Here is a 24,429-nt window from a genome sequence, read left to right as displayed (position 1 = left end):
TAAACTAAACTAAACTAAACTACACTAAACTACACTAATCTAAACATAGAAACATAGAAAATAGGTGCAGGAGTAGAGGCCATACAGCCCTTCGAGCCTGCACCGCCATTCAATATGATCATGGCTGATCATCCAACTCAGTATCCCATCCCTGCCTTCTCTCCATACCCCCTGATCCCTTTAGCCACAAGGGCCACATCTAACTCCTTCTTAAATATAGCCAATGAACTGGCCTCAACTACCTTCTGTGGCAGAGAATTCCACAGATTCACCACTCTCTGTGTGAAAAATGTTTTTCTCATCTCGGTCCTAAAAGATTTCCCCTTTATCCTTAAACTGTGACCCCTTGTTCTGGACTTCCCCAACATCGGGAACAAACTTCCTGCATCTAGCCTGTCCAACCCCTTAAGAATTTTATAAGTTTCTATAAGAACCCCCCTCAATCTTCCAGAACTAGGGGTCACAGTTTAAGGATAAGAGGGAAGTCTTTTAGGACCGAGATGAGAAAATCATTTTTTACACAGAGAGTGGTGAATCTGTGGAATTCTCTGCCACAGAAGGTAGTTGAGGCCAGTTCATTGGCTATATTTAAGAGGGAGTTAGATGTGGCCCTTGTGGCTAAAGGGATCAGGGGGTATGGAGAGAAGGCAGGGATGGGATACTGAGTTGGATGATCAGCCATGATCATATCGAATGGCATTGCAGGCTCGAAGGGCCGAATGGCCTACTCCTGCACCTATTTTCTATGTTTCTATGTTTCTATGTAATCTTCTAAATTCTAGCGAGTACAAGCCGAGGCTATCCAGTCTTTCTTCATATGAAAGTCCTGACATCCCAGGACTTTCATAGCTAAACAATAGATTACAGTAAGCCCTCGTTACTATGGACCTCTTTATAACGGATATCGTTTATGGTGGAGGTATCTGCCAATCTTCACAAGCAGGCTAGGCTGCCGACATCACCCCCAGCCCTCACCGCCTCCCATTGCCGTTCCAGTCTAGACTTACGACCGCCACCACCACCGCTGACTCACGCCGATAAGTCTGACCCCCAAACTCCAAAAGTCTACTCCGCCACTCCAACAGCCAATGTTGAATGACCTGATGGGCCGAATGGCCTAATTCAGCTCCTCTTAACTCATGAACTAATGAACTTACGAAACATCACCCATTCCTTTCTCTCCGGAGATGCTGCTGCCTGGTCTGCTGAGTTACTCCGCCACTTTGCGTTTGTCTTTGGTGTGAGGCATAGAAACATAGAAAATAGGTGCAGGAATAGGCCCTTCGGCCCTTCGAGCCTGCACCGCCATTCGATATGATCGTGGCTGATCATCCAACTCAGTATCCTGTACCTGCCTTCTCTCCATACCTCCTGATCCTTTTAGCCACAAGGGCCACATCTAACTCCCTCTTAAATATAGTCAATGAACTGGCCTCAACTTCCTTCTGTGGCAGAGAATTCCACAGATTCACCACTCTCTGTGTGAAAAACGTTTTTCTCATCTCGGTCCTAAAAGATTTCCTTCTTATCCTTAAACTGTGACCCCTGAGGCAGCTTCTGCGGTTCTTTGTTTCGGCACAAGGTTTCCGCGGGGCCGATGCCAGGCCCGACTTTCGCCATCGCCGACCCTACCCACACTCCAGCTGCTGGCCATCATCGACTCCCCGATCCTCCCCTCCCCCACGGTTGCCAGTAGGGCGGGTCCATCAACCCACCCAAATTCCAGGCCCAGTTCTGGGCCCAGAGTCTGAAGTGGGGTCTCGACCAGAAATGTGGAGGAAGGAACTGCAGATGCTGGTTTACATCGAAGACAAGCACAAAATGCTGGAGTAACTCAGCGGGACAGGGAGCATCTCTGTAGAGAAGGAATGGGTGACGTTTCGGATCGAGACCCTTCATCAGACTGAGAGTCAGCGGAGAGGGAGGCACAAAGATAGGGAAGGGCAAGGTGTGAAAATGATAGATCAAAGCAGATGATGACCAAAAAACAAAGGAGATAGTTGTGGACTTCAGGAGGGGGAGGAGGAGGACTCAAGCAACACCAATCACCATTAAGGGCACTGAGGTGGAGGTGGTCGCTAATCACAGGTACCTTGGGGTGCAGCTTGACAGTGAGCTGAACTGGAAGTGTCATATGGAGGCGGTGTACAGGAAGGGACAAAGCCGACTGTATTTTTTAAGGAGGCTGAGGGCATTTAACATCTGCCAACCCCTACTGTGCAGTGTCTACCATTCAGTGGTGGCCAGTGCTCTATTTTTGCTGTGGCCTGTTGGGGAGATGGCGCCCGTATAGCGGATAAAAACAGACTGGACAAGCTAATCAGGAAGGCCGGCTCAGTGGTCGGGGCTGAGCAACGAACGGTCCAGCAGGTGGCAGAGGCCAGAACTCTGAACAAACTAGGTTCTATAATGACCAACCCCACTCACCCACTCCATGCCCTGAAGGTGATCAAGAGCAGCATCTTCAGTCAGAGGCTGATTGCACCAATGTGCAAAACTGAGAGACATAGGAAGTCCTGTTTACCAGCTGCTATAAGGTTATATAATGCGCATAAATAACTGCACTTTTTTTTAAATTAATTGTATTTTAACTTGTATTTTAACTTGTATTTTAACTTGTTAAGTATGGAAGCCATTTGAGGAAATGTGTGGTGTTATGTCTGTCTTGAAGCTGTCGTGGCACTGTAATTTCCTGTAAAGGATTATTAAAGGTATAATCAATCAATCAATCAATCAAATGTAGAATGGTTCATTGTGTAGGAAGGAACTGCAGATGCTGATTTACACCGAAGATAGACACAAAATGCTGGAGTAACCCAGCGGGTCAGGCAGCATCTCTGCGGAGAAGGAATAGACTGCATGTCCCGCTGAGTTACTTCAGCAATTATTTTGTGTCTATCTTTTCTGACCCGAAACGTTGCCTGTCCATGTTCTCCAGAGATGCTGCCTGACCCTCCGAGTTAATCCGAAGGTAGACACAAAATGCTGGAGTTACTCAGCGGGTCAGGCAGCATCTTTGGATATGGACACAAAATGCTGGAGTAACTCAGTGGGACAGGCAGCATCTCTGGAGAGAAGGAATAGGTGACGTTTCGGGTCGAGACCCGAATGGTGTTGAATGGTGTCTGAAGAAGGGTCGCGATCCGAAACGTCCCCCATTCCCTCTCTCCAGAGATGCTGCCTGTCCCGCTGAGTTACTCCAGCATTGTGTAACCAGCATCCGCAGTTCCTTGCATCCACTACTCATACAATGATACTCTATTGCCTGGTAATCCCTAAAAAATGTCCCTGTCCCACTTAGGAAACCTGAACGGAAACCTCAGGAGACTTTGCGCCCCACCTAAGGTTTCCGTGCGGTTCCCGGAGGTTTTTGTCAGTCTCCCTACCTGCTTCCACTACCTGCAACATCCGGCAACCACCTGCAACCTCCGGGAACCTTGGGTGGGACGCAAAGTCTCCAGAGGTTTCCGTTCAGGTTTCCTAAATGGGACACGGGCATATTAATCTGATATAACGGACAATCTGTAATAATGGACACCCCTCCCCCCACCGCTTCTATGGTCTATTATAACGAGGGTTGACAATTTTTTGAAACGATTTATATTAATTAACACTCACCAGCTTGTTTCAATATCTCTGCAATCAGAATTCCAGATTTGAAAATAACTATCAGTCCGCCCACTGGAGTTACTGCATCCACCATAATTCTGCAGACTGTCAACAAAACAAATGCAATCACAAAGTTTTGAACAGTAATTTCGTAACTAACTGTAATATCAGGGTTGGCGCAGCGGCAGAGTTGCTGCCTTACAGCGCTTGCAGCGCCGGAGACCCGGGTTCCATCCTGTCTGTACGGAGTTTGTACCTTCTCCCCGTCACCTGCGTGGGGTTTCTCCGAGATCTTCGGTTTCCTCCCACACTCCAAAGACCATATAACCATATAACAATTACAGCACGGAAACAGGCCATCTCGACCCTTCTAGTCCGTGCCGAACACGTATTCTCCCCTAGTCCCATCTACCTGCGCTCAGACCATAACCCTCCATTCCTTTCCCGTCCATATAACTATCCAATTTATTTTTAAATGATAAAAACGAACCTGCCTCCACCACCTTCACTGGAAGCTCATTCCACACAGCCACCAGTCTCTGAGTAAAGAGGTTCCCCCTCATGTTACCCCTAAACTTCTGTCCCTTAATTCTCAAGTCATGTCCCCTTGTTTGAATCTTCCCTACTCTCAGTGGGAAAAGCTTATCCACGTCAACTCTGTCTATCCCTCTCATCATTTTAAAGACCTCTATCAAGTCCCCCCTTAACCTTCTGCGCTCCAAAGAATAAAGTCCTAACTTGTTCAACCTTTCTCTGTAACTTAGTTGCTGAAACCCAGGCAACATTCTAGTAAATCTCCTCTGTACTCTCTCTGCAGGTTTGTAGGTTAATTGGCCTGGTATAAATGTAACAGTTGTCCCTAGTGTGTGTGTGTGTGTGTGTAGGATGGCGTTAGTGTGCGGGGATCGCTGGTCGGTGCGGACTCGGTGGGCCGAAGGGCCTGTTTCCGTGCTGTATCTCTAAACTAAGCTAAACTATAGTACAGCAAAGATATAGATCCTTCAGCTTGCAGTGTCTGTGCCGAATGTGATGAGACATTAAACTAATCCCTCATACATTGGCGAGACCGATAGAACATAGACTGGCCGATCGTTTCGCTGAAAACCTTCGCTCAGTCCGCCTGAACCTACCTGATCTCCCGGTTGCCAAGCACTTCAACTCCCCCTCCCATTCCCACACTGACCTTTCTGTCCAGGGCCTCCTCCACTGTCAGAGCAAGTTGGAGGAACAGCATCTCATATTACGCTCGGCCGGCTTACAGCCCAGTGGTATGAATGTTGACTTCGCTAACTTCAAGTAACCCTTGCAACCCCTCTCTCTCCATCCCTCCGCCCACCCAAGTCGTACCAGCTTCAAAGTCGTCTTGTTGAGTCTCATTGTAACTTGTTCTCACCTACCAAACAGCTAACAATGTTTAAGAAAGAACTGCAGATGCTGGAAAAATCGAAGGTAGACAAAAATGCTGGAGAAACTCAGCGGGTGAGGCAGCATCAGCATTCAGAATGCTTCAATCTATAATAACTGAAAAATTCTTTCAGTTCTATTAATATTTAAGAAAGTTATGGCCATTTGACTGTCCTCAATCACAGCTTTTGTGTTAAGTTAATGGAAAAGCAATAGGGAACAAGATGCTAATTTCCGAGTATGAAAATGGCCATAACTTATTTAATACTGAAGATATCAAAGTGAATTAGGTGTCAAATGAAACTTATTTTTATGCTTTATCTGATGGGATAAATTGCAGACTTGATTTTTAAAATCTCAACATTTTGTAACATTGCTATTCTTCAGACTGAGTCAAGGGACTGGGAGACACAGAGATAAGGATGGGTAGGGTGTGAAAATGAGACATCAAAAGAAATGCAGATCAAGGAAAATGTAGAACAGATCACTGTAAGGAGAATAGGGGAATATGAAATCAAAGCAAACAGAGATAATATAATCCGGGACAGTCAGACTGGTCGGAGAACTGGGAAGGGGGGAGGGATGGAGAGAGAAGGAAAGCAAGGGTTGCTTGAAGTTAGAGGAGTCAATATTCATACCGCTGGTTACATTAAGCAGCAACAGCTGAAATATTTAACTGGTGATTATAACTGCATTCTGTAAAAAGTAACGTACATTGGGTGGGTGGCACGACTCACGTCGCAGCGGCCTCTGCAGTCCATCTGTCTTTTAAAATTTTTCTTGTCTTGTTTGAGTGTAGTTTTTAGTGATTTTTTTAACTGGGTATGTGTGTGGTGGGGGCGGGGGCGGGGGAAACTTTTAAAATCTTTTCCCTGTACGGAGGACCCGACCTTTTCCCTGTCTGGTCTCCGTTGTCGTTGGGGCCTAGCACCGTGGAGCAGCCGGCCTCCAACCGGAACGACCTGGGGCTCCAGTCGCGGAACCTGCGGACTACTCACCATCGCGGAGCTGGCCGAGTTCGGAGTTTGGAGAGCTGTGGTGGCGCGCTGCTGCTGCCCGACCCCGGAGATTCGGAGGCTCCAACCGCAGGTCTGGTGGACGGTGACACCGGGAGCCCGCGGGTCGCTGGTGGGAGACCGCTTTTCGGGGCTTTCAACCCCGCATCGGCGACTCTCCCGCCCGAGTTGCGGAGTTGAGGATGGCCTGGAGCGGGGCCTTACATCGTCCGGCGCAGCTTTAAATGGCCGCGGGACTTGCTAGGGCCCGCCGGGGGCTCCAACATCAAGACCCGGAGCACGGCCTTGCATCGCCCCGCGCGGCTTTAATGGCCGCGGGACTTACTTACCATCGTCCGCCGGGGGCTTTGACTCTGACATCGGGAGGAGAACGAGGAGTGCAGGGGAGAGATAAGACTTTGCCTTCCATCACAGTGAGGAGGGGATTCGCTGTGATGGATGTTTGTGTAAATTGTGTTGTGTCTTGGTTTTTTCTACTTGTGTGTATCACTGCAGAAATCAAATTTCGTTTGAACCTCAATGAGGTTCAAATGACAACAAATAAATTGTATCATCATGGTATCATTGTATCGTATCTCTTGATTGAACTTACAATGGGTTGACAGGATGTTATTAAACCACTCCCAGCCATATGTCTTCATGCTGCACATCGCAACCAAGATCAGTATTAGGAGGAGACTTAAAATCACCAATGTAGCCACTATGATTCCAGAATATTCTATAATAAAAAACAAAAATGAGTAATTCATAACTGAAATTAAAATTACAGTGAATATGAGGCATGATAGCACAAAGGAAAATCAAATAGAAACATAGAAACATAGAAAATAGGTGCAGGAGTAGGCCATTCGGCCCTTCGAGCCTGCACCGCCATTCAATATGATCATGGCTGATCATCCAACTCAGTATCCCATCCCTGCCTACTCTCCATACCCTCTGATCCCTTTAGCCACAAGGGCCACATCTAACTCCCTCTTAAATATAGCTAATGAACTGGCCTCAACTACCTTCTGTGGCAGAGAGTTCCAGAGATTCACCACTCTCTGTGTGAAAAATGTTTTTCTCATCTCGATCTTAAAAGATTTCCCCCTTATCCTTAAGCTGTGACCCCTTGTCCTGGACTTCCCCAACATCGGGAACAATCTTCCTGAATCTAGCCTGTCCAACCCCTTAAGAATTTTGTAAGTTTCTATAAGATCCCCCCTCAATCTCCTAAATTCTAGCGTGTACAAGCCAAGTCTATCCAGTCTTTCTTCATATGAAAGTCCTGACATCCCAGGAATCAGTCTGCAGATGCTGGAAATAAGGACCTCATTGACAATAGACAATAGGTACAGGAGTAGGGTATTCGGCCCTTCGAGCCAGCACCGCCATTCAATGTGATCATGGCTGATCACCCACATTCAGTACCCCGTTCCTGCCTCCGCTATCTTTAAGAGCTCTATCTAACTCTCTTGAAAGCATCTGGAGAATTTGCCTCCACTGCCTTCTGAGGCGGAGAATTCCACAGATTCACAACTCTCTGGGTGAAAAGTTTTTCCTCATCTCCGCTCTAAATGGCCTACCCCTCATTCTTAAACTGTGGCCCCTGGTTCTGGACTCCACCAACATCAAGAACATGTTTCCTGCCTCTAGCGTGTCAAATACCTTAATAATCTTATATGTTTCAATAAGATCGCCTCTCATCCTTCTAAACTCCAGAGTGTACAAGCCCAGCCGCTCCATTCTATCAACATATGACAGTCCCGCCATCCCGGGAATTAACCTTGTAAACCTACGCTGCACTCCCTCAATAGCAAGAATGTCCTTCCTTAAATTTGGAGACCAAAACTGCACACAATACTCCAGGTGTGGTCTCACTAGGGCCCTGTCCAACTGCAGAAGGACCTCTTTCCTCCTATACTCAACTCCTCTTGTTTAGAAGGTCAACATGCCATTAACTTTCTTCACTGCCTGCGGTACCTGCATGCTTACTTTCAGTGAGTGATGAACAAGGACTCCCAGATATATCCCTCTGTAACTGGATGTTACAGTTTTCAGGTTCCTGTACCTTCTTCCCGATAGCAGGGGTGAAATGAGTGCGTGGCCAGGGTGGCGTGGGTCTCTGATGATGCTGGCTGCCTTTTTGAGGTAGCGATTCCGGTAAATCCCTTCGAGGGTGGGGAGGTCAGAGCCCGTGAAGGACTGGGCAGTATCCACAACTTATAATTGGAATGTGGAAGAGTATGACCACAAAGAGGTTCTTCTGCAGTTGTATAGGGCGCTGGTGAGACCACATCTGGAGTATTGTGTACAGTTTTGATCTCCTAATTCGAGGAAGGACATCCTTGTGATTGAGGCAGTGCAGCGTAGGTTCACGAGATTGATCCCTGGGATGGCGGGACTGTCATATGAGGAAAGATTGTAAAAGCTAGGCTTGTATTCACTGGAGTTTAGAAGGATGAGGGGGAGATCTTATAGAAACATATAAAATTATAAAAGGACTGGACAATCTAGATGCAGGAAAAATGTTCCCAAAGTTGGGCGAGTCCAGAACCAGGGGCCACAGTCTTAGAATAAAGGGGAGGCCATTTAAGACTGAGGTGAGAAAAAAACTTTTTCTCCCAGAGAGTTGTGAATTTATGGAATTCCCTGCCACAGAGGGCAGTGGAGGCCAAATCACTGGATGGATTTTAGAGAGAGTTAGATAGAGCTCTAGTGGAGTCAAGGGATGGGGAGAAGGCAGGCACGGGTTATTGATAGGGAACGATCAGCCATGATCACAATGAATGGCGGTGCTGGCTCGAAGGGCCGAATGGCCTCCTCCTGCACCTGTGTTCTATGTTTCTTTGTCTCTCTGCAGCTTTACCACCTGACCTACTACTCGATAATAGAGTGTGCAATAGGCAATATCCGATCAAGAGAGAAACAGGGGCATATACTCTACCTGAAGTTTCCCCCCAGAAACAAATTGCTGCCATGAGTACGACAAGAGACACCATCGATGCCAACTGCAAGAACAGCAGTAATTTTTGATGAGACGGTAGACCTGCAAAAATAAGCAATAAGTTTCAACATTACATAGATACATAGAAAATAGGTGCAGGAGTAGGCCATTCAGCCCTTCGAGCCTGCACCGCCATTCAATATGATCATGGCTGATCATCCAACTCAGTATCCTGTACCTGCCTTCTCTCCATACCCCCTGATCCCTTTAGCCACAAGTGCCACATCTAACTCCCTCTTAAATATAGCCAATGAACTGGCCTCAACTACCCTCTGTGGCAGAGAGTTCCAGAGATTCACCACTCTCTGTGTGAAAAATGTTTTTCTCATCTCGGTCTTAAAGGATTTCCCCCTTATCCTTAAGCCGTGACCCCTTGTCCTGGACTTCCCCAACATCGGGAACAATCTTCCTGCATCTAGCCTGTCCAACCCCTTAAGAATTTTGAAAGTTTCTATAAGATCCCCCCTCAATCTCCTAAATTCTAGCGAGTACAAGCCGAGTCTATCCAGTCTTTCTTCATATGAAAGTCCTGACATCCCAGGAATCAGTCTGGTGAACATTAGAATACAGGGGCGGTAGAGTTGCTGCCTCACAGCCCTAGAGACCCAGGTTCGATCCTGACCACAGGTGCTTGTCTGTACCTAGTTTGTACGTTCTCCCCGTGACCTGCGTGGGCTTTCCCCGGGTGCTCCAGTTTCCACACGCACTCCAAAGACAATCAGGTTTTTGGGCTCTCTGGCTTGGTATAAATGTCAATTGTCACTCGTGTGTGTCGGATAGTGTTAGTGTGTGAGGATCGCTGGTGGGCGTAGACTCGGAGGGCCGAAGGGCCTGTTTCCGCGCTGTATCTCTAAACTAAACCTGGAATTGTAGAATGACACAATTCAGAAGGTCCGAATCAGCATCCATAAGACAGAGGAGCAGAATTAGACCATTCAGCCCATCGAGCCTATTCTACCATTCGATGTTGGCTGATCAATTTTGCAGTCTATCTACCTTATTGGAGACCCTCCCATTATCTTTGATTTTGCACTAAACGTCATTAACTTAGACATGTATCTGTACACTGTGGACGGCTCGATTGTAAGCATGTATAGTCTTTCCGCTGACTGGTTAGCACACAACAAAAAAGCTTTTCACTGTAGCTCGGTACACGTGACAATAAACTAAACTAAACTCTGAATCGCATTCTCTTCCCTTCTACAGGTAGATTTTGACGCCCATACTTATCAAGAACGTATTAATCTCTACTTTAAAACTACCCAAGCATTTGGCATCCATAGCAATGGGTTCCACACATTCACCACCCTCTGGTGAAAGAAATTTCCATTCTGCCCAGTATATCCATTTGTTGAAAAGCATTTCGTTCATTTCGTTCAGACCGAAAGGTCTGAATGACAAATAAAGGATTCAATTCAATTCAATTCAATTTTGCAGACATTTTAGAGATACAGCGTGGAAACACTAATGCCCCTGTCCCACTTAGGAAACCTGAACGGAAACCTCTGGAGACTTTGCGCCCCGCCCAAGGTTTCCGTGCGGTTCCCGGAGGTTGCAGGTGGTTGCCGGAGGTTGCGGGTAGTGGAAGCAGGTAGGGAGACTGACAAAAACCTCCGGGAACCGCACGGAAACCTTGGGTGGGACGCAAAGTATCCAGAGGTTTCCGTTCAGGTTTCCTAAGTGGGACAGGGGCTTAAGCCTGCGCCGGCCAGCGATTACCACGTACACTAACACTATCCTACACACACTAGGGACAATTCACATTTTTTACCAAAGCCAATCGACCTACAAACCCGCACGTGTTTGGGCCGTGAGTGGAAACCGGAGCAGCCGGGAGAAAACCCACGCAGGTCACGGGGAGAACGAACAAACTCCGTACGGACAAGCACCCGTGGTCGGGATCGAACCCGGTACTCTGGCGCTGTGAGGCAGCGACTCTACCGCTGTGCCACCGTGACGATAGAGTTTCTCCAGCACTTTGGGGCTATTTTTTTTTTTTTTTTTTAATTAAAAAAAAAAAAAAAAATTTATTTCTTTTTTTTAATTTAATTTAATTTTATATTATGCTTTATTTATTTTTTTTTTTTTATTTTATTTTTTTTTAAGTTTTTATTATAAGTACAATTAGTTACAGTAATACACACCACATTTATCTTATTACATTTGTTGTACCCCTTCATTATTTGAGCTTTAAGAAAGATAGAAATAAAAGAAATAAGGAAAGTGAGAAAGAGTGGTGATAGTGCAGGAAAGTGTTGGGAAAAGAAACCCATTAGAAAGAGAGTTAGAGAAGAAAGTTAAGAAATAGACCCTAGAAAAGAAAGAGAAACAATCGCTCTGTAAAAAACGACTATTTAAAAAATATCTCCCCCTCACGTTGCGATGGTTGTTTAATTTTCAACAGCGATCGGTAGAAAAATGTAAATAAATATCTCTTACTTATTGCAGTACTGCCTCCCAGTAAACAAGAAACGATAATGCCGATGAAGACTGTGCAGCCAAAAATCAGAGCCACAATGGAGAGGCTCAGGGTTGTGCTATGTAGAGACGGAATACCTGAAATAGGAAATATTATGTGTTGGAAGGAACTGCATAGAAACATAGAAACATAGAAAAGGAGGTCATTCGGCCCTTCGAGCCAGCACCACCATTCATTGTGATCATGGCTGATCGTCCCCTATCAATAACCCGTGCCTGCCTTCTCCCCATATCCCTTGACTCCACTAGCCCCTAGAGCTCTATCTAACTCTCTCTTAAATCCATCCAGTGATTTGGCCTCCACTGCCCTCTGTGGCAGGGAATTCCATAAATTCACAACTCTCTGGGTGAAAAAGTTTTTTCTCACCTCAGTCTTAAATGACCTCCCCTTTATTCTAAGACTGTGGCCCCTGGTTCTGGACTCGCCCAACATTGGGAACATTTTTCCTGCAACTAGTTTGTCCAGTCCTTTTATAATTTTATATGTTTCCATAAGATGCCCCCTCATCCTTCTAAACTCCAATGAATATAAGCCTAGTCTTTTCAATCTTTCCTCATATGACAGTCGCGCCATCCTAGGGATCAATCTCGTGAACCTACGCTGCACTGCCTCAATCACAAGGATGTCCTTCCTCAAATTAGGAGACCACTGCAGATGCTGGTTTACACCGAAGATAGACACAAAATGCTGGAGTAACTCAATGTGACAGGCAGCATCTCCGGAGAGAAGGAATGGGTGACGTTTTGGGTTGAGACCCTTCTTCAGACCGAGAGTCAGGTGAGATGGGGTTGGACACAGAGATAAGGAAGTGTAAGGTGTGAAGACGAGGCAAGATTCAAGATTCAAGAGAGTTTATTGTCATGTGTCCCAGATAGGACAATGACATTCTTGCTTTGCTTCAGCACAACAGAATATAGTAGGCATAAATAAATATAGAACAGAACAGAACACATCAGTCTTTTTTTCTTTTTTTTTCTCTCTTTTTAAAAAAAATTGCTGTTTTGTTTTTTTTCCCCTTTTTCCTTCCGCCCACAATATTTAATATGTAAAATAATATGTGATTCTGTTCCATTCTGTTTGTAGTTTGTTTGGTTGTTTGTTTGTTTGTCTTTTTGCACAAAGTCCGCGAGCATTTGCCACTTTTCATTTCACTGCACATCTCGTATGTGTTTGTGACGAATAAACTTGACTTGACTTGACTTGACTACCATTGAATATATATATATACACATACATAAATAAACAGATAAAATGCAATAGGCTATTAATGTTTTTTTTTAAATATATTTGTTTTAATTATTTATTTCGAACAGAATAAAAGAATAAAAAGCAAGTGTGAAACAGCATACAAAAAACAAAACAAGAATATTTATAACGTGTCATAAACAATATCTATAAATAAATGAAATCGTATGTGTCCGAAAATGAGCAGGAAGAAGCCAAAGCTTATTAATTCCAACCCCTTATTCAACTGCTTGTAATTATCTTATACAAATTTAGCAGCTATATGTACACCATATGTACACCAGCCACTATATGTACACCAAATTATTTACATTTGAACACTAATCAAATATTTACAAAGCCATACAAAAAAGAAAAAAAGAAAAAGAAAAAAAACCCTCATATACTATACAGTATCTTAGTCATATATACAACCCATCACTCTATAATCACCCTTCCCAATACAATCAGTATAACAAATATCACAATCACCTATCCTCATCCCAATATCCTTTTAAACAAGTGTTTTTGTACATCTTTTTAAACTGAATTATGCTTGTGCTAAGTTTTATCTCCTGTTCCAGACCATTCCACAAATTCACACCACAGATTGCTATGCACATACTTTTAAGAGTTGTTCTGACATTGAGTTTTTTAATTATGTTCCCCTCTCAAATTATACCCACCCTGTCTTTCCATAAACAGTTTTTGTATATTTCTTGGAAGTAAATTATTTCTTGCTTTGTACATGATTTGCGCAGTCTTAAATTTAACCAGATCGGTGAACTTCAGTATATGTGACTTTAAGAATAATAAATTGGTATGTTCAAGATATCCAACGTTATTGATAATTCTTATTGCTGTTTTTTGTAATGTGCATAACGGCTGTAGGTTGGTTTTGTGGGTGTTATCCCATATCTCCACACAGTAACTCAGATTCTGAGTTTTGTTTGAGTTAAACTGAAAACCTTAAGCTAAACTAAACTAACATCACTCACCATGAATGAAGAGGTGGTAAGAATGGTTCACTTCACTGACACGATTTTCCAGGATGCAAGTGAAGACTCCACAATGTGATTTTTGGGCATTCCGGATCTGCAAGGTGAGGTTGTTTTGCAACAAGCGATACGTGTCGTCGCTGTTTGTTGTCATTCGGCCGTCTTTCGTCCATCGGACCGAGCTCGCCTTCCCTCCAGCCACTTGGCATGTCAGATTAATGTCCTGATCCACCATGGCAATACCAGTGGTGATTGAAGGAGACGACAGTCGTTCTGATGAAGAATGAAAACAAACAGTCCGAGCATGAAGACAACTTTAAGGAGTTTCCAAATAAAATTGTTACAATTTTGGGCCCCGTATCTAAGGAAGGATGTGCTGGCTCTGGAGAGGGTACAGAGGAGGTTTACAAGAATGATTCCTGGAATGGGTGACTTAATATATGATGAGCGTTTTGACAGCACTGGGCCTGAACTCGCTGGAGTTCAGAAGGTTGAGGGGGACCTCATTGAAACTTACAGAATAATGAAAGGCATAGATAGAGTGGATGTGGAGAGGATGTTTCTGGTGGGACCAGAGGTCACAGCCTCAGAATTAAAGGGCGCGCTTTTAGAAAGGAACTTCTTTAGTCAGAGGGTAGTTAATCTGTGGAACTCATTGCCACAAATGGCTGTGGGGGCCAAATCAGTGGCCTCCACCAACATCCTCAGGACTTTCTACAGGGGTACGGTGGAGTCTGTACTCGCGTACTGCATAAATACGTGGTACTCCACCTGCAACTGCTCGGACAGGAAGGCTCTGCAGAGGGTAGTGAGGGGAGCAGAGAGGATCATTGGCGTCTCCCTACCCTTGGTACAAGAACTGTTCCAGAGCCGCTGTCTGAAAAAAGCTCAGAGAATAGCTAAGGACAAACTGCACCCCCTCCACATACACCTGGATCTCCTGCCATCAGGCAAGAGATATCGAAGCATCAAAGCCCGGACTACAAGATTGCTAAACAGCTTCCTGTCACAGGCTGTGAGGCTGCTAAACAGTCACTCTGTACTCACAGTCACCTGATTCTGAGGCTTGGCACGGACACTTTAATAATGGCACAGGTCACTCAAATCAGCTGCCCCGGACATTTTTATGATTGGTTTTACTGTATTTTAACGTTGCTGTTTTACTTGCTTTTAACTATTTATACTGTTCCATCAGGGACTGGATTGTTGTTAGTGTTATTATGTGTGAAATGTTTTAAATTTCATGTGCGATGATCCGCTATTCCCTGGGAAACGTCTTTTCATTTTGCACTGTACAACTGTTGCTTGCAAGATGACAAAAAAGGTTGATTGATTGATTGATTGAGTGGATATCTATAAAGGCAGAGATAGACAAATTCTTGATTAGAGCGGGTATCAAGGGTTGTGGGGAGAGGGCAGGAAAATGGGATTAGGATGCAGAGATCAGCCAAATGGCCTAATTCTACTTTTCGAACTTGTGAAACACAGGCTGGTGGTGCTATCATAGATGGGGCATGTTGGTCGGCATGGACAAGTTGGGCCTGTTTCCAGGCTGTATAATAGACTAAAACTATGCAACACAATAACAAACCGATACACTGCTCACCCATAACATTCAGTTTGATGACTCTGCTGTTGTTGGCGTTTAAATCAACGTCAACTTGATAGAGACCTTGGTCTTGGGCTGTTAAATCTTTCAGCATCACAGATCCGTTGGAAGAGTTGAACTCGCATCGATCCTTATAGGAGTTGGTGAATGTGGCGTTTTGCAATGAGCGGTAAAAGTAATCTATAATTCGGATATTGCCAAATGCCCACCGGAGGTGTCGCACATTTTGAATTTCTTTCTCGCCGGGACCTGGCAGCACAACGGACGATCCGATGGCACCGAACAACTCCAGGCTTGGTGTCAACGTTGTCCCTGAGGACCAAGAGAAATAGTCGTCATCCCAGAGGCACGGGAGGATCCAATTCAGAACACAGGAGAGCGGAGGGAACAGATTTAGAAACAAAGAAACATAGAAACATAGAAAATAGGTGCAGGAGTAGGCCATTCGGCCCTTCGAGCCTGCACCGCCATTCAATATGATCATGGCTGATCATCCAGTCAGTATCCTGTACCTGCCTTCTCTCCACACCCCCTGATCCCTTTAGCCACAAGGGCCACATCTAACTCCCTCTTAAATATGGAGGAGGAGGAGGTGACCGAAACGGTTTCCCCCCCACACAAGACACACCGAGAAACATTAAAAACATACTTTAAAACATACTAAAAAAACAAAAAAAGTAGAAAAAAAACTAACGGGCTGCTGACAGGCTGCTGCTACCTACTACCCGTTCCAATCAAGAATTTGTATATCCCTGCCTTAAAAATATCCACTGACTTGGCCTCCACAGCCCTCTGTGGCAATGAGTTCCACATGTTAACTACAGAAGTTCGTCCTCACCTCCTTTCTAAAAGAGCGCCCTTTAATTCTGAGGCTGTGACCTGCGGCCGTTGACTCTCCCACCAGTGGAAACATCCTCTCCACATCCATTTGTTTCTATGCCTTTCATTGTAGGAGGTAGGAGGAAACCGAAGATCTCTGAGAAAACCCTCGCAGGTCACAGGGAGAACGTACAAACTCCATACAAACAGCACCCGTAGTCAGGATCGAACCCGGGTCTCTGGCACTGTGAGGCAGCAACTCTACCGCTGCACCACCGTGCAGCCCAAAACATAATATCTATTCATGTACCATCTTTTCTTTGAAAATAGACACAAAATGCTGGAGTATTTAACTCAGCGGGACGGGCAGCATCTCTGGAGAGAAGGAATGGGTGACGTTTCGGGTCGAGACCCTTCTTCAGCCTGGTTCTGGGATAAGGGAAACGAGAGATATCGACGATGATGTAGAGAGATAAAGAACAATGAATGAAAGATATGCAAAAATATAACGATGATAAACAAAACAGGCCATTGTTAGTTGTTTGTTGGGTGAGAACGAGAAGCTGGTGCGACTTGGGTGGGGGAGGGATGGAGAGAGAGGGAATGCCGGGGCTACCTGAAGTGAGAGAAATCAATATTTATACCACTGGGGTGTGAGCTGCCCAAGCGAAATATGAGATGCTGTTCCTCCAATTTGCGTTTAGCCTCACTCTGACAATGGAGGAGGCCCAGGACAGAAAGATCTGTGTAGGAAAGGGAAGGAGAATTCAGGTAGGTTCAGGCAGGCTGAGCGAAGGTGTTCCACGAAACGATCGCCCAGTCTACATTTGGTCTCGGCGATGTATAAGAGTCGGCATCTTGAACAACGGATACAGTAGATGAGGTTGGAGGAGGTGCAAGTGAACCTCCACCTAACCTGAAAGGACTGTCGGGGTCCCTGGACAGAGTCGAGGGAGGAGGTACAGCGATCATCTGAGGTTGCAGGGGAAGGAAGGTAGCTGTGGAGGGGGTTGTTTAGGTGAGAAGGGATGGCAATAGACAATAGACAATAGGTACAGGAGGAGGCCATTCAGCCCTTCGAGTCAGCACCGCCATTCAATGTGATCATGGCTGATCATCCACAATCAGTACCCTGTTCCTGCCTTCTCCCCATATCCCCTGCCTCTGCTATTTTTAAGAGCCCTATCTAGCTCTCTCTTGATAGTATCCAGAGAACCGGCCTCCATCACCCTCTGAGGCAGAGAATTACACAGACTCACAAATCTCTGTGTGAAAAAGTATTTCCTCATTTCCGTTCTAAATGGCTTACTCCTTATTCTTAAACTGTGGCCCCTGGTTCTGGACTCCCTCAACATATCTGGACTCCCCCAACAGGGAACATGTTTCCTGCCACTAGCGTGTCCAAACCCTTAATAATCTTACATGCTTCAATAAGATTCCCTTTCATTCTTCTAAACTCCAGAGTACACAAGCCCAGCCGCTCCATTCTCTCGGCATGTGACAGTCCCGCCATCCGGGGAATTAACCTTGTGAACCTACGCTGCACTCCCTCAATAGCAAGAATGTCCTTCCTCTAATTTGGAGACCAAAACTGCACACAATACTCCATGTGTGGTCTCACTAGGGCCCTGTACCACTGCAGAAGGACCCAATTGCTCCTATACTCAACTCCTCTTGATATGAAAGCCAACATGCCATTCGCTTTCTTCACTGCCTGCTGTACTTGCATGCTTACTTTCATTGACAGATGAACAATGACCCCCAGATCCTGTTGCACTTCCCCTTTTCCGAACTTGACACCATTTAGATAATAATCTGCCTTCCTGTTTTTGCTACCAAAGTGGATAACCTCACATTTATCCACATGAGTTAACCAGGGAGTTGTGGAGGGAACGGTCTCTGCGGAAGCCGGAAAGGGGTGGAGATGGGAAAATGTGGCTAGTGGTGGGATCCGGTTGGAGGTGGCGGCAATTTTGGAGGATTATGTGTTGTATGCGCCGGCTGATGGGGTGGAAGGTAAGGACAAGGGGGACTCTGTCACTGTTGCGACTGGGAGGAGGGGGAGCAAGGGTGGAGCTGCTGGGTACCGAAGAGATACAAGTGAGTGGCCTCATCTATGATGAGTTCTGAAAGGTCTCGGATGTCCGGGTATGGAACACCTCGTTTTTGGCGCAGATGCGGCATAGACGGAGGAATTGGGAGTAGGGAATATAGTCTTTGAAGCAAGCAGGGTGGGAAGAAGTGTAGTCGAGATAGTTGTGGGAGTCAGCGAGTTTGTAATAGATGTCAGTCAATAGTTTATTTTCTGTGATGGAGACTGTGAGATCAAGGAAGGGGAGGGAAGTGTCAGAGATGTTTCAAGTAAATTTGAATGCAGGATGGAAATTGGTGGTGAGGTTGATACATAGAAACATAGAAAATAGGTGCAGGAGTAGGCCATTCGGCCCTTCGAGCCTGCACCGCCATTCAATATGATCATGGCTGATTATCCAACTCAGTATCCTGTACCTGCCTTCTCTCCATACCCCCTAATCCCTTTAGCCACAAGGGCCACATCTAACTCCCTCTTAAATATAGCCAATGAACTGTGGCCTCAACTACCTTCTCTGGCAGAGAATTCCACAGATTCACCACTCGCTGTGTAAAAAATAATTTTCTCAACTCGGTCCTAAAACATATAGAAACATAGAAACATAGAAAATAGGTGCAGGAGTAGGCCATTCGGCCCTTCGAGCCTGCACCACCATTCAATATGATCATGGCTGATCAAAAGACTTCCCCCTTATCCTTAAACTGTGACCCCTTGTTCTGGACTTCCCCAACATCGGGAACAATCTTCCTGCATCTAGCCTGTCCAACCCCTTAAGAATTTTGTAAGTTTCTGTAAGATCCCCCCTCAATCTTCTAAATTCTAGCGCGTACAAGCCGAGTCTATCCAGTCTTTCTTCATATGAAAGTCCTGCCATCCCAGGAATCAGTCTGGTGAACCTTCTCTGTACTCCCTCTATGGCAAGAATGTCTTACCTCAGATTAGGAGACCAAAACTGTACCCAATGCTACAGGTGTGGTCTCACCATGATGACATCCATGAGTTCTGCCTGGGTGCAGGAGGTAGCACCAATGCAGTCGGCAATGTAACTGAGATAGAGTTTGGGGATGGGGCCAGTGTACGCCTGGAACAGGGATTGTTCTGCGATTGTTAGTGGAGTCCAGGTAGGCAAGGAAGCGTTTGTTGAGGGTGTGGATCTGGCGTAGAATGAAGTAAAGTTGGGGGCCATTGCAGATGTTGGTGACTGAGGCCCGGAGCTGTGGGACAGTCAGAGCGAGTACCTGTCGGTACCTGTAATCCTGGCTGGGTCCGAACTGGGATGACTAGAACCGGAGCACACGTGGCTATGGTAGCGAGACTGGTTTAAAACGTGGTCATAGAGTCAGAGTGCAGGAGGCATCACAGAGGGGAAGCAGAGAGAGAGAGAAAGAGAGAGTGTTGCAGAATTCTCGTCGGAGGAGGTATATTTCGCTTGGGCACCTTACACCTTACAGCCCAGTTGTATGAATATTGATTTCTCTCACTTCATGTAACCCTTGCATTCCCTCTCCCTCCATCCCTCCCCCACCCAAGTCGCACCAGCTTCTCGTTCTCACCCAACACACAACTAACAATGGCCTGTTTCTTTTCCCATCGTTTCTTTTCCCATTTTTTGCATATCTTTCATTCATTGTTCTTCATCTCTCCACATCACCGCCTATATCTCTCGTGTCCCTCATCCCTAACCAGTCTGAAGAAGGGTCTGGACGCGAAACGTCACCCATTCCTTCTCTCCAGAGATGCTGCCTGTCCCGCTGAGTTACTCCAGCTTCTTGTGTCTATCTCAAATCAAATCAAATCAAATACGTTTTATTGTCATTGCACAGCAGCTGTACAACGAAATGTTAGTGCATCTCCTTCAGTGGTATACAAAAGTCCTGGGATGGCAGGACTTACATATGAAGAAAGACTGGATAGACTCGGCTTGTACTCGCTAGAATTCAGAAGATTGAGGGGGGATCTTATAGAAACTTACAAAATTCTTAAGGGGTTGGACAGGCTAGATGCAGGAAGATTATTCCCGATGTTGGGGAATTCCAGAACTAGGGGTCACAGTTTAAGGATGAGATGGAAGTCTTTTAGATGAGAAAATCATTTTTTACACAGAGAGTGGTGAATCTGTGGAATTCTCTGCCACAGAAGGTAGTTGAGGCCACAGTTCATTGGCTATATTTAAGAGGGAGTTAGAGGTGGCCCTTGTGGCTAAAGGGATCAGGGGGTATGGAGAGAAGGCAGGGATGGGATACTGAGTTGGATGATCAGCCATGATCATATCGAATGGCAGTGCAGGCTCGAAGGGCCAAATGGCCTACTCCTGCACCTATTGTCTATGTTTCTATGTTTCTAATGGAAGACACAGGATTAAAAGCACAAAAACACAATCAACCATTAACTCTCATATTACCGGCAAGATCAATGAATGAAATAATAAATAGATAATAAAAATAGTGCAAGTTATATTACACACCCCAGCAGACACATTTTTTAATATTGCACCACAAATTGTGTTGTGTTGCCCGCAGTGTTATGCATTTGAGTTTAATTATTTAATGGCACGTGGGCAGAACCTGTTAATTAGTCTACAAGTGCGGGCTTTCAGAGACCTGTATCTAGTCCCAGAGAGCAGCAGAGTGTAAAGGTGGTTGGCAGGGTGGGATGAGTCCTTTTTGATGTTTGTGGCCCCACGTAAACATCGGGCCCTGTAAATGTCATCCAGGGAGGGTAGCTGAGCGTTTGTGATGCTCTGTGCTGTTTTTAATAACTCTCTGTAGTGCCCTTCCTTTCAGCCATAGTGCAACTAGCAAACCACAACAGGATGCCATAGTAGTCATATAGAAACATAGACAATAGGTGCAGGAGTAGGCCATTCGGCCCTTCGAGCCTGCACCGCCATTCAATATGATCATGGCTGATCATCCAACTCAGTATCCTGTACCTGCCTTCTCTCCATACCCCCTGATCCCTTTAGCCACAAGGGCCACATCTAACTCCCTCTTAAATATAGCCAATGAACTGGCCTCAACTACCTTCTGCGGGAGAGAATTCCACAGATTCACCACTCTCTGTGTGAAAAAAGTTTTCCTCATCTCGGTCCTAAAAGATTTCCCCTTTATCCTTAAACTGTGACCCCTTGTTCTGGACTTCCCCAACATCGGGAACAATCTTCCTGCATCTAGCCTGTCCAACCCCTTAAGAATTTTGTACGTTTCTATAAGATCCCCCCTCAATCTTCTAAATTCTAGCGAGTACAAACCGAGTCTATCCAGTCTTTCTTCATATGAAAGTCCTGACATCCCAGGAATCAGTCTGGTGAACCTTCTCTGTACTCCCTCTATGGCAAGAATGTCTTTCCTCAGATTAGGAGACCAAAACTGTACGCAATACTCCAGGTGTGGTCTCACCAAGACCCTGTACAACTGCAGTAGAACCTCCCTGCTCCTATACTCAAATCCTTTGGCTATGAATGCTAACATACCATTCACCTTCTTCACTGCCTGCTGCACCTGCATGCCTACTTTTAATGACTGGTGTACCATGACACCCAGGTCTCGTTGCATCTCCCCCTTTCCTAATTGTCCACCATGCAGATAATAATCTACTTTCCTGTTGTTGCCACCAAAGTGGATAACCTCACATTAGTCAAGTCGTCAAGTCACATTTATTTATATAGCACATTTAAAAAACAACTCTCGTTGGCCAAAGTGCTTTACATTTGTTATAAGAATAGCACAACAAAACAAACTACATACATATATACATGTAGCCCTCACTCAGTGGACGTCAGGAAAGGCTTGGGAGTATAGATAAGTCTTTAGTGTTGACTTAAAGGAGTCGATGGAGGGGGCAGTTCTGATGGGAAGGGGGCTGCTGTTCCACAGTCTAGGGGCTGCAACCGCAAAGGCACGGTCGCCCCTGAGCTTATGCCTAGACCGTGGGATATTCAGCAGCCCCAAGTCGGCCGATCTGAGTGGCCTGGAGGTGGAGTGGTGGGTGAGAAGATTTTTTATGTAGGTGGGGACAAGCCCATTGAGGGCTTTGTAGACATAGAGGAGTATTTTGAAGTTTATACGGGACCGCACAGGGAGCCAGTGGAGAGGCCAGGATCGGGGTGATGTGGTCCCTTTTTCGGGTGCCCGTCAGGAGTCTCGCACACTGCGGCGTTTTGGACCAGTTGCAGGCGGGACAGGGAAGATTGGCTGATGCCAGTGTAGAGGGAGTTGCAGTAATCTAGGCGGGAGGAGATGAATGTGTGGATGATCTTTTCCAGGTCATCAAAGTGGAGGAATTGTTTTATTTTAGCTATCGTCCGAAGCTGAAAGAAACTAGCGGATACTTTCCCAAGTAGAGGATACTAACCGAAGGAGGCATATCTTCAAGAAATCAAGACCCACCCTAATACCAAGTTTTAAACTGTGTGGAACTGCAGATGCTGGTTGGCACCGAAGATAGACACAAAAAGCTGCAGCAACTCAGAAGATCAGGCATCATCTGTGGAGAACATGGATAGGTGAGGTTTCTGGGTGGAGACCCTTCTTCCCCACTCGAAATGACACCAAACATTTTTCCTCCAGAGATGCTGCCTGACCCGCTGAGTTACTCCAACTATTTGTGAGTAACTCAGCGGGTTAGGCAGCATTCCTGGAGCACATGGATAGGTCTCTAGGGTATGTAGGAAGGAATTGCAGATGCCTTTTCTTAAACCAGTGTCAAAGACGTCCGGAAGGAACTGCAGATGCTGGTTTAAACCGAAGATAGACACAAAATGCTGGAGTAACTCAGCGGGACAGGCAGCATCTCTGGAGAGAAGGAATGGGCGACGTTTCGGGTCGAGACCCTTCTTCAGGCCGTTCTCTAGTCGAGATGCTGCCTGGCCCGCTGAGTCACCAAGCGTTTTGTCTATTTCTCAGCTCAAAGGCGCTGGCGGCGGGACAAATATTACACGGAAACTCAGGCAAGAAAATAAACATTTAAATAAAGATAGCAGATAAAGCCACGAATTCTTGCGTGAAACCAGGATAGCGTGAGCAGAGGAGGTGGTGGGATGGTGGTAGTGGAATTAGCAGGACTTGGTGAACGGGAGGTCCCAGAAAACTCGCAGAAAATCCCTCACAACGCTCACATATTTGTACACAGACCCTTGACCCTCGAATGAATGAAACCGCTGCGATAACGAAACGCTGTGTAGAAAATGAAAGAAAAAAATAAAGGAGAGAGGGGTTACAAGCAGCGGGGAAACAATAGGGAGGAACTGTGGGTTTAAACCGATGATAGACACAAAAAGCTGGAGTAACTCAGCGGGGCCGGGCAGTCTGAATGTCGCCCATTCCTTCTCTCCAGAGATGCTGTCTGTCCCGCTGAGTTACTCCAGCTATTGTGTCGGTCTGCAGAAGCGGGGAACACTATTTTAAGAGGGGATAATTATATCTCAAATATCTCCCCACAAACACACACACACACACACACACATGCGGAGAAAGGGAGGATTCCCTCGCTCGCTGTAGAACTCTTCGCGCTGCAACTTTTTACAGATAAAACTTGCACAAGTTTGCACTAAACTGATCTCTTTACTTTTAACTTGCACACGTCGCTTACCTGCGGAGGCGACGATGTCGAGAAACAGGGGTAAATAGAAGCACAGGTGGCGCCCAGGCATTATTTCCACCTTAAATTCTTTTTAAAAAAAACACCTTTGCATCAGACCTAACGCTGAGCCGCGAATGAATGAAGCGGGGGTGAATGTTGCAATCGACATTTATGGTACCGCTTCTTCACAGTGACGCTCATCTATCAGCTGTTGAATCTGAGCTGTATTGGGGCAGGCTTTGAATTTCATTCCAGTTTTTGCTCCAAAAATCAACTTTATCCTCTAGGGCGAAGGTAGCTGAGGGGAGAATTTATAGAGGTGTACAAGAATTCATGAGGGACTAGTTCTTGGTTCTTGGTTTCTTGGTCCTCCAAAATATTCCAAATGGAATTAAAACTGTGGAGGTGGTGAAGGGAGGGCTTAAGCCAGAAAGGGTTATTGGGAAGAAAGAGCTACTTTAAATTTAGTTGCATCTGGTTGGGTAACTATAGTTGGGTGGAGATTATTCCATGCTTTAATTGAGCGGGGGAAGAACGAATTGCTGTACACATCTGTCTTTGTAGCTGGGATCACAAATTGGATCGAATGCCCTCGTCTGCTCCTAATTGGTTT

At 45.7% G+C, this 24,429-nt stretch overlaps 1 protein-coding gene across 1 annotated transcript in view; it reads right to left on the bottom strand.

Moving 5' to 3' along the window:
* The window catches only part of LOC116989968, a 44,433-nt gene extending 20,547 nt beyond the window's left edge, over positions 1-23,886 (bottom strand). Inside the window, exons 1-7 of the mRNA XM_033047524.1 lie at positions 23,826-23,886; positions 15,323-15,637; positions 13,717-13,989; positions 11,455-11,571; positions 8,956-9,057; positions 6,622-6,747; positions 3,619-3,714 (exon numbers count right to left, since the gene is read on the bottom strand). Coding sequence (XP_032903415.1) covers positions 3,619-3,714; positions 6,622-6,747; positions 8,956-9,057; positions 11,455-11,571; positions 13,717-13,989; positions 15,323-15,637; positions 23,826-23,886 — 1,090 coding nt within the window. The remainder of the gene's footprint in view (positions 1-3,618; positions 3,715-6,621; positions 6,748-8,955; positions 9,058-11,454; positions 11,572-13,716; positions 13,990-15,322; positions 15,638-23,825) is intronic.
* Between the last annotated feature and the right edge of the window lie 543 nt (positions 23,887-24,429).

This window comes from Amblyraja radiata, chromosome 30 (assembly GCF_010909765.2).
Source record: "Amblyraja radiata isolate CabotCenter1 chromosome 30, sAmbRad1.1.pri, whole genome shotgun sequence".
In the NCBI taxonomy this organism is placed as follows: domain Eukaryota; kingdom Metazoa; phylum Chordata; class Chondrichthyes; order Rajiformes; family Rajidae; genus Amblyraja; species Amblyraja radiata.
Note: the sequence above shows the minus strand (reverse complement) of the source record. Positions and strands in the feature narration are given on the sequence as shown.